General features: G+C 38.0%; 1 protein-coding gene across 1 annotated transcript in view; it reads right to left on the reverse strand.

Annotated features, from left to right (window-relative positions):
- Positions 1-10,687, reverse strand: part of LOC140307556 (nuclear factor of activated T-cells, cytoplasmic 3-like) — a 27,334-nt gene extending 16,647 nt beyond the window's left edge. Inside the window, exons 1-3 of the mRNA XM_072386502.1 lie at positions 10,319-10,687; positions 6,689-7,334; positions 3,462-3,860 (exon numbers count right to left, since the gene is read on the reverse strand). Of these exons, the coding sequence (XP_072242603.1) occupies positions 3,462-3,860; positions 6,689-7,334; positions 10,319-10,391 (1,118 nt within the window). The 5' untranslated portion in view covers positions 10,392-10,687. The remainder of the gene's footprint in view (positions 1-3,461; positions 3,861-6,688; positions 7,335-10,318) is intronic.
- Between the last annotated feature and the right edge of the window lie 680 nt (positions 10,688-11,367).

Below are 11,367 nucleotides of genomic sequence, written 5' to 3' on the forward strand. Positions count from 1 at the left end.
TAAGCTAGATATAATTGATGAGCCAAAACATTATGACCACTACTACATATTGAACTATCATTCACATTTCACCGAAACACGAAAATTTTAAATAAAAAAAAATTTAAAAATGGATCTAAGAGTTTTCCATGAGCTTTCTGTCAAAAAGATATTAGCAGAAACTAATTTTAGTCCTTTAAGTTGCAACTTTCCACCCCAGACATGTTGTTTCAGGGCTCAGACCAAGTTGTTTGGTCAGAATAATTCCTTGTCAAAAATTGCTTTGATCTTTAAAACAACGTCCAAGATTAACAAAAACTTGTGCATGGTTATCATGAGATATTCAGTTATACTTCAATCATCTGTGCAAAATTGTATTTTCACTCATTCAAACCTCACACTAAATTTTTGAGAAACCATTTTTTAAACTGCTATGTGCATTTCTAAAATCCAAAACAAAATTAGAAATGTTTCAGGTTTTAGAACACATCAAATGTGTTCAAAGAACCTGCCAAATGTAATGAACGATATCCAGACAAGTCTTGAGAGACACAAACCATCAGTTCTGGTACTGCTTGGTTTGAGCGCTGTGGGCCTTTCTGGAAAAGTTCTGAATTCTTTTTACTTTATACATGCTTCCATTAGGTAACATTATCAGACAGCATGGCATAAATTTCCATTGTTATGCTGATGATACTCAGCTGTACTTATCTATGAAACCAGATGAAACCTACAGGTTGGTCAGGCTACAAGCCTGTCTTAAAGACATAAAGACCTGGATGACTCAGAACTGTCTGCTTCTAAATTCAGACAAAACTGAAGTTGTTCTCTTTGGACCTGAGCGCTTCAGGGAGAAATTGTCTAGTTATATAGTTACTCTAGATGGTATTTCTTTGGCTTCTAGTTCTACAGTGAGGAACCTTGGAGTTATTTTTGACCAGAATTTATCATTTGACGCACATATAAAACTGGTTTCTAGGACTGCCTTCTTTCACCTTCGTAATATTGCTAAAATCAGGAACATCCTGTCTCAGGGTGATGCAGAGAAACTAGTTCATGCATTTGTTACTTCAAGATTGGACTACTGTAATTCCTTATTATTGGGCTGTCCCACATATTCTCTGAAAAGCCTCCAGCTGATCCAAAATGCTGCAGCCAGAGTTCTGATGAGAACTAACAGGAGAGATCATGTTTCTCCAGTTTTAGCTTCTCTTCATTGGCTCCCTGTTAAATTCAGAATAGAATTTAAGATTCTTCTTCTGACATATAAAGTTCTTAATGACCGAGCTCCATCATATCTTAAAGATTTAATTGTAAGATATTTTCCTAACAGAGCACTTCGCTCCCAAACTGCAGGTTTACTTGTTGTTCCCAGAGTTTCTAAAAGTAGAATGGGAGGTAGAGCCTTCAGTTATCAGGCCCCTCTCTTGTGGAATAAGCTGCCAGTAAATGTCCGGGAAGCAGACACCCTTTCCACTTTTAAGATTAGGCTTAAAACTTTTCTTTTCGATAAAGCTTACAGTTAGGGATGGCTCAGGTAATCCTGAAACATCCCATAGTTAAGCTGCTATAGGCTTAGACTGCTGGGGGACCTCATCTGTCACACCTTTCCTCACTTTGCTCTCTTTTTCCCCCTGTTTAATTTCAAAATTGATTTTATGTACATGTGACATTATTGTGGTTATTAACCTATGTTTCCCTGTTCCAACAGATATCCTTTGAATGGCGTTATGGTGTTTTTCCCCCCTCTTTTCCCTCTTTTCTGTCTTCTCAAACCCCAGCTGGTCGAGGCGGATGGCCACCCTTCCTGAGTCTGGTTCTGCCAGAGGTTTCTTCCTGTTAAAAGGGAGTCGTTCCTTTCCACAGTTGCCACAGGCACGCTCAGGACGGGAGATTGGACTGAAGACACATTTCGGTGCAATCTGTTGGTTTCCTTAGCTAGGATATTAATTTTTAATTTTTTGAATTAGCTCTATATGAATTAATTGGATTATGATTACAATGAATTGAATTCCAATTGGCTTGAATTGGACTATATTACTTAAGTGCCTTGAGATGACAATTGTTGTAATCTGGCGCTATATAAATAAAATTGAATTGAATTGAATTGAATTGAATAATCCTAATGTCTTTGAGGAAGAAATTTTATTTTTTTTTTTTATCCATAGATGACTATTCTACTGAACATATTGAGAGTAGCTGTGGGGTACCACAAGGTTCAATTTTAGGACCATTACTTCCCATATATGCTAAATCTGGACAGTATCATCAAGGACATAAAGCATTTCTTTCCAAAGCTATGACACTCAGCTTTATGTGGCTGTGTGTCATTGTGATTCTGGGCCACTGGATTTTTAAAATGTATTTTAGATATAGGGATCTGGATTTCACAGAACCTCTTACAACACAACAACAATGAAAGGTATTGGTTGCTGGTTTAAAATGAAATACATTGGACTTGGCTCGTTGATTATGATTTTACTCTCAAGGCTTGTCACTTGTAAAATATCACCAAAAATGATGCAATTCTCTCCATAAGAAACACAAGGGGGCTAATGGACCCACTCATAACTAAAAGGAAAGGCTACAGTAGCACTCTCCTAACTGGTGTACCTACAAAAAAAAAATTAATCAGCTAAAAAGAAAAAGAAAAAAACGGCAAAAAAAAAAAAAATTGCAAATATTTCCTTTGTTAAAATCAATACAAAGAGTAACGTTTCAACTATTCTAAAGTTATTATATTGGTTTTAAAACCTTGCACAACTTTACTTTTCTGAAATGCTTAAAGTTTAAAAGCCTTGAAGGACACTCAGATCCTCCCATTCAAAAACATTCTGTGATGCTGCTCCCAGTCATTATGCTCTCAACTGTTAGAAAAGGACGTGACAGGAGCTGATAATATTTTGCTTTCTAACAAAAAACTATAATTTTTTTAACATTTATCTATCGTATTTTTAAAAATTGTATTTATTGTTACCTAATCTTTAATGCTTAGCATCTTGGCGATAACTGTAAACTTCTGAGTGCATTGGTCTCAGAAAGTCTGAGAATTTTTCCTCATGAATGTTTTAAATAGTGATCGAGTTTGTTAAGACTCAAGACAACACTGAAGATGTCCACAAATACAACTCACTCTTTTAGGTTGACCTTTTCATTTCTGAACCATTTCATCAGCAGATTCCAGAAAAAGAATGACTTTCATACGTACCACAGCACAAAACTCCATAACACCTCAAAAACGTCTAGTTCATGTCTATAGATTAAACAAGCTAGCACTAAGATACAAAGAGACAAAGGGTTAACTACTGAGCATCAGAGGGGCCAGTATATGGGTTTTGTTAACTTTGGCCAGAATTTGGCTAATGATTCTTTTAAATGTGCATGTTTCTTAGTATGTTAAACTATGAGGAAAACTATTCTTTATGAGGACTATTATACAAGTTTCATTAAATAATATGTTAAATATTCACAAAAATGCCAACCTGAACAATGGAGGGTTTCCAGGTTTAGGCTTGTTCCAGCTGAAGTGGGAAGGCACCTGAAGGAAGAGCTCTGCTAGGCCATCTTTTTCTCGTCCTTCCTCTTCAGGAGAATCCTGGAAGGATTCAAGACCGGGTTCTCCTTGACAGGACAAGAGGCCAAGCTGGCTTCCTGATGTCCTTCTGGTTTTGGAAGGGACATCAAGCTCCTGATAACCAGAAATGAGGAGGGGTCCAATGGCACCGGCAGGGCTTCCCAACCAGGTATCATCTGTCACGCTACCACGCGGTGAGGTGCGTGGAGTGGGACTGGCTGAGTGATGAGGGGTGGGTGAACCGGCGTGAGGATCAGCACTGGAGTGACGTCTCTTCCCACAAGGGGAAGTTGGTCTGGATGACGGCCTGAGAGAGGATATCAATTCAACTTATTTATGAACTGGTCGACTTAAAAATCCAATAAAAGAACAAAAAGAAAAGAAGGCTTTCTGTACAGAACTAAATGCTCTGTTCTGTGTACACTGTAAAAACAGCTCATCAAACTTATTGATAAGATGCATTTCATGTGTTACAAGACATGCTGCTTTGAATATGCAGAGCATCACCTAAAATCTCAGAAACACGAGGTCACGCAGACCGTATGCTCCACACTGAAGTTTGGAGGAACCGACCCTTACTACTTGTGGGTCGAGGCTCACAGTTATATTGCATGTATCATAAGGAACTGTTGAAATGTGAAGGGTAAAAAAAGCAGCAGCAAGTAGCTGCTGACAGACGGCCATGTTGGTAGGGACAGATCTTCAAAGCCATTTTCAGGCCATGAGAGAGTTTTTCATGGCAAAAACTTGGGTATGTACAATTCTGAAAAACGGATGAGTTTTTAGGGAATTAGTAACTGCCAGAGTGGCATTTAAAAATACTGACAAACATGACTTTTTTATTTAATGCTTGTAGTTTATTCAGCTGCTGAATGAGAAATAAAATGGTTTTTTTGACCGTCTAAAATCTTCAGGTTTTAGAAGACTGTTTAAAATTACGCCAAGACATGCTCCAAGACAGCAATTATCACAGGTATAAGACTACTACAGCTTACCTATTTTATCACCACATATATATGGAACAGATAATTGTTCTCAATAAATATTCTCAATACAATCCCAGTTTTAAAAAAGTTGGGATGCTGTGTAAGTAAATAAAAACAGAATGAAATAATTTCATTCACATTAGTACACAGAAAGCTTTACAAAAGTAAGATTTTAACTAAACGATGGGAAAGCAGAAGTAAAAAGAAATACCTGGAGCGACATTTTGCAACTAATTAGGTGAACTAGCTGTATAAAAAGAGCCCCTAGAGACGCAGAGTTGCTCAGAAGAATAAGCAGATGTTCAGAAATAAGCAAAAGATTGCATGCAGACATTGTGCAACAATTTCCAAATAACATTCCTTAATATATGGTTGCGAGAGACTTTGAATATTACATCAGCACAAGCACATAATATCATTGAAATATTATAAGAATCTGGACACATCTCTGTGGGCAAAGAACACAGACAAAATTCAATATTAGATGCTCGTGGTCTTCTGACCCTCAGACAATACCTGTTTAAAAACTGTCATGATCCCATGACCCTGTCAGATTCTGTCATGGAAATTGTTTCAGAGAGCCAAGACACACTTCCTGAAATCATTGTCTGTGTTAACTGTGCCATCCACAAATGCAGATTAAAGCGATATCATGCAAAGAAGAAGCCATTTGTGAACATGATCTGGAGACACTGCCCTGATTTCAGGGCCAAAGCTAATTTTATATGGACTGAGGCAAAGTGAGAAACTGTTCTATCAGATGAATCAAAGTTTCAAATTCTTTTTGGAAATCAGGCACCGTGTCTTCCAGACGAAAGCTTGTTATCGGTGCTCAGTTCCAAAGCCTGCGTCTGTGATTGTATGGGCTGCATTAGTGCGTATGGAACTGGAAACTTGCACATCTGGAAAAGCACTGCCAAAGCAGAAATGTAAACCCAGGTTTAACCTACTCCCACCCAGATAGTGTCTAGCCTTGCACATTTCTGAGAATATGCTAAACTGAATACTGCATCTACTACAATAACATGGCTTCATAATAGAGGTCTGGGTCCTGCATTTCAGGCTTTTCGCCAACTGTACACCTTTGGCACATCATGAAAAGAAAAATACAGCAAAGAAGACCAAGAGTTATTGAGCAGCCAGAATCCCATATCAGACAAGAAGGGGACAACATTCCTCTCCCAAAGCTCTACGAACTGGTCTCCTCTGTTCCCAGATGTTACCAGACTGTTGTTAAAAGAAGAGGGGAAAACAAAGTGTGTTGCTACCATCAAGTTCAGAATGATCTACTATTTTCTGTGAAACAGTAACATGTCTAATTATCAACATTTAATGTTTTCTATCTTTATTGGTGGTTTAAGGGATTTGCAGATGATTGTGTTTAGTTTTATTTACATTTCACCCAATTTTTATCAGTTTGGGTTGTAAAAGAAAAATGGTACAGAACAAAGATAGTACTTAACTAGTTCAAACTACTAATGTCTCAGCATTTAAAAAATTAAAAACCATAAAAATCAGAGAAAAAGCAGCAACAAAGATTAGAGAAGGAAATCTATGCTTTGTATATCTTATGTTCAATAGTAGATATATTACAGGATGTACACTTTTAACCAGTAGCCATTTCTAATTTTTTTTCCAGTTTGATATTATACAACTAGCATATTAAGCTACTTATGGGAAATGAGCTATAATGCTGACTAAAATTAAAGTAGCATAGCACATTAAAATGTTACATGGACCTAACAACTGTAACTGTCAAGTAGGTAGGCTGTGCCTGTAGCAGACGATCATATAAAGAAGACTTACTTTGTCACAAAAGAAGAAAAAAAATCCTACTTTGTCTTTTGAGCAGTTATTTGATAGTAAGGCGAGTGGTAATTCGAATCTCAGCTGCTCTGGCGTTTGTCTTAAGTATATTGGCAGTGATGTCTTCTTTTTACAGCATAGTAATACTTCCAAGATGTCTAATGCCTCCAATGCACTTTATCCTAAATGTATCACAATCACACATGCTTTTGTTCAAATCATATAGGGTGGGAAAATTTTAACAAACCTGTTATTTCTTTATACAGTCACCTGGTCTGTTCTATCCCTTTTATTAATAAATCAGGCAGCTAATTATATATTCAGACCCCATGATGAGACCTACCTGGAGGTGGGCCGGCGATTTAGCCAGCTCTCCTCTGTGATACTGGTGCGAGGGGAGTGGCAAGGTGACTGACGGGGTGACTGATGGGGTGACAACACTGGGCTGAAAGCTGAAGGATGCTGGTACTTCTGCTGCCACAGCTCCACACCAAATGCTCCACCCCCACAGCCCGGGGACCCCAGAGAAAGGAGGGCAGCATCACGCAGCTCTCCCTCCACGTCGTCATAAACATGGGAGAAGGACTCACAGGAGGAGACATCTGACATCCAGCTCCGAGAGGACAGGCTGCTGCAGGGACTTGGGCAGAGCGTTGTCTCCCGATAGCAGGGATCCAGAGGCAGGTAAAGCTGATCTCTGGACCAGAGTGGCTCAGTGTGACCCCCGTCTGCACCACCCACTGCCAAAAGTTCCTGGCTACTGCCAGGCTCGACATGATGGTTATGAGCAATGGAGGTTATCTGGATGCTGGGGCAGTCAAAGGTCCTGAGGTTCCCCTGGGGGCCACAGTAAGGCCCTTCATATTGGTAACCAGCATGAGGGATATAATCTGTGGTAGGTGCATATGAGGTATGACTCTGCAGCTCCTGGCTGAAGAGCTGCTCAGCCAGAGCCTGTGTTGAGTTGGGAGTCGTCTTCACATCGCGATCTGGAGAGGTGAGGGATTAAGAGAAGAACCAACACGTAAATCAACACGTGACGTAACTTGTTGTAGAATAATATCATTCAAGAACCACGAAAAAAAGAAAGGTTAATACATTTTCTACCCCTGTCATAACCAATACTGAGGTTAAGAAAAGTTGAAACTAAAGCAAGAAGGTATGCAAAGGGAAGTGACGAGTGCAGCTGTGATCAATTAGGATGGGGAATCATTGAAAAGTTAAAGGAAAAGAAAACATTTAACATTTGGAATAAAGTTCAAAATCACCTAAAACACAGGAAGACAGTTTAATCAAATCAGTTCGAGCTAATGTTGAAAATACATTATTTGAAGCAGGCAAATCTGGCAGCAAATATTATGACAGCCCACAGTTTCTGACCAGCATTGATTGTGATAATTAATATAGTGTTATAAAAGAGCATAGAAATTGTGTGTATTGTTGTGACTTGAGCTGTTGTCTGTATGGCCCAGGACACAATTGCAAAATAGATGTAGATGTATTAAATAAAGTACAAATCAAATAAAGATCTAAAACAGAATAATCTTAAGCACATGTGCATAACCCTGCAGGATGGTACCAAAGTGAGTTGTTGTTGTCTCTATTTGCATATTACAGCTCAGCCTTGACTGTCACAGACGTGCACAAATCTGACAAATATTTGTACCTCTTGAGACTACAATGATAATGCAGAGAATTATAGTCTGAAGAAACATTTTAGTCACTTAAAAATAGTTCCTGACACAAAAAGTACCGCTCACTGTGGGTGGAAACGTGTTGCATCCAAGAGAGAGATCGCGTCAAATAATTTGAAAGAACAGCCAGTAGGAAAACTCCAGTATGTGGTGGTTTGGGAACATTCCTTTTTTTGTTTGTCATTCAGTGATGTGACTGTCATTTGTATTAGAGCTGTCATCACACCACAGTTTCACGACAGGATTATCATGGTTCCCCATTATGATATCATTGCAATATGTAAAGAAAAAAAAATGCTTTCATTCTAATTAGTTTGGACTCTTTTGGGCAAATGACCCTAACTCCTCAACATATTAGTGAAGTCTACAACCACAACAGTTCCATTTAATGAGCAATGAAAGAGTAACCTATGAGCTGACACACAGCAGCTCCAAAAGGTTTGACATCCGCCATCAAAACAATGTTACATCAAATAAAATCGCATTTTTAACATCATATCAATAATTCAAATCTCAATATCCATATATCGCCAACACTAGTATTGTTATATCACCACACTTTTACTATATATTACAATATGCATCTAAAGCACTTGTTTTATTTGTTAGCCTGATGTTCATCTATATGCAGCTGCATGTATCAATTCTACAGCAGCAGCTAATATTACATGCACTGGACTAATTATGGTGATGGTTTATGTACAATAATTCAGGAAATCATACAGCGGCACACAATTCTTATCTCTATTATACATACAACGTCTCTCTCTCACAGATGCGGACATAATATGTAAGCAAAAAGGGTTTGAAAACACCCACTGTGATCTGCTTCTTTACAAATAACCCTCAATAAACTGCCTAGTAATAAATGAGAAGTGATGCAAATGTTACCCCCTCCCCCACTCTCGTTTAGTTCAAAAAGAAGGGGAGAAGGAAGGGGAGGAGGCAATAACCTCCACCAGCTGGGTGCCACAGTGTTCAGAAAATGAGGAAGTAAAACCTGTCAACAGACTGGGTGTCTGCACAGAGCCTGAAAAAACAAGCAGCCTACACAGATGTGCACCACCATCCAGTCATTATTCCATCCATTTCTGATGTCATGAAGAGCTTGCTTCAAATTCCAAAACAATCTATATTTGATCGAAGGCTGATGATGATTAATAATGATTTTTTTCTATAAAACAACTTCCTAATGCAAGTCTTTACTGAAGAGTTTGGAATCAGTGTTTGTATTCTTTCACAAAAGAATAACTATTCAATAAATCAATTAGATCTTAAGATCTAAGAAAACATTGAATCATTCAAGCCTGTGTAAAATCCTCACTCAGTAGTTATTACATGTTCAGCAAAGTTCGAGAACTTTTTAGTAATTTCTGTTTAATAAGTGACATAAAAAGAGTTATTAAGAAAATTGCTTAATTTCCTGTCTAAAGAAAACTTATTCAACAGATTACACCTCAACTGTGAACACTTTTTTTCAAACCAAACATTTAATTTTAAATTATTTGCGCTCTGCCAAGAAAATATTATATTTCACAGAAGTGCCATCAAATTAAAATCCCGCACAGGAATGAGCAATGAAAAGATAAAAATGTAAATCATGTCCCTGTACGAGTATAATGTAATTTCAGTCAACACCACGTGACGAGAAAATGAGTTCAGTTGAGTTATCCGATAAACGCCTTGAGCCAAGTCAAAAACAGCAAATGATCCTACGAGCCACTTTTCAGTACAACAGTTAATAATGTTAGCAAATAAATTATGCTAAATGCGTTGGTGACGACAAGTTGGCGGTGTTGCTTTCACATGTTTTACTAGCGGGTTACAAAATCCACTATTTACCTGACATTTAAGATTCACCATCTAACAACAAGATTTGTCACATCCGCCAACACCGGAGACCCATGCGTCCGGTTAGAGTTTTCAAAATAAGAACCTAACCGTCATCGCAACATACAAGGACCAAGTAAAAGAGAAAAGACATTTGTAACACGACGCATGACAGGGCCACATGGACTTGTTCATTTTTAAATGCTTTTAGGCCGTTGTAATGTTACATCAGGATTTGTCATCTTTACTAACACATGCAAAACAAGAAGGGTCCGATAACATCAATTTCCTTCGATAATATATATATTTTCAGTCAGCCTTTTACAAACTTTTATAACCAGCGTATCTATTTTATTTTGAAGTCACCGACTTGACTTCCAGTTGAGTTGTTTCTCTGTTCAGCTTGATGCATTTCATGCAAAACAACCACTAGTCAAAATGACACGTACCTGTTGTCTGTCTAACGTCTTCCTCAAAGATAAGTCTGAAGTCCAGCTCTTCCGCGCAGTTAAATGTGGACATTGAACCAAAATAAAACACTTAATGTTCTCAAGGGGAGCTATTAAACCGACCTATCTGTCTTCAACACTGACCTGTCCCACTGACTTCCATCCGCCTAAAAGCAGAACTACGTCTCGACTGAGGCGGCAACACAAAGAGAAATTCCAAACGAAAAATTTCTTAACCAACAGTTGTACGATCAATAAGTCTGTACACCGTTGTTATTCAGTAAAAGTCCCATAACTGTTTTAACTTTTCGCCTACGGTTTTACTCTTCGGCTGCAACGAGTTTTACCCTCCTCCTGCTTGATCCTTGCGCTACCTTCATGTGTCCTCGTAAATTCTACTATCATATAGAAAATGGCCCTGAAATGTATGCCTTCATCAATCGTGCTGCAGGTTAATTACCAATTAGCTTTTGACAGTTGGTAGCAAACGCCTTTGCAGTCTGTGAATATATAGCATACATTTAAAAACGTTCATGTTCATAAAGTTAAATGCTGAAATACTTTAAAAACAATAATTCTCTGTCAGCAACTGTACTTCTTTATTTACTTCCCAGAATTCCTCACCACCCAGTGAGAAAATACTTTCTTTTTAAAATGTATTCTGATATTGTTTACTTTTCCATTACACAACAGTTATACAAAAAAACTATACATCGTACCACTGTTATACTTATGATTAAAGTCATTCATTTTAAATATTATTGACAATGCCAAATTTAACTAAACTAATTAGTAGTTGTGTCAATCACTTTTGACTGGTACGTTTGTTTGCGACACTTATGGTAATTCGGAGAGGTAACATTTAAAGCATGATGACGCTACACCGCAGTACTCATTGGTTTCTTCTCAATATTCTTAATTGGTGTGCTAGCCAAATTTCCCAGTATTCTTGAAGGAATCATTGAACCACCCCGTGTTGACGTCAGTGACTGATAGTGTACGTCTCTCGGGCTCAATTTAGGTCTTTTTGAAACGAATTTAAACTCGTT

Source organism: Leuresthes tenuis, unplaced genomic scaffold, assembly GCF_036924035.1.
Source record: "Leuresthes tenuis unplaced genomic scaffold, fLeuTen1.0.hap1 SCAF_5, whole genome shotgun sequence".
Classification (NCBI taxonomy): Eukaryota; Metazoa; Chordata; class Actinopteri; order Atheriniformes; family Atherinopsidae; genus Leuresthes; species Leuresthes tenuis.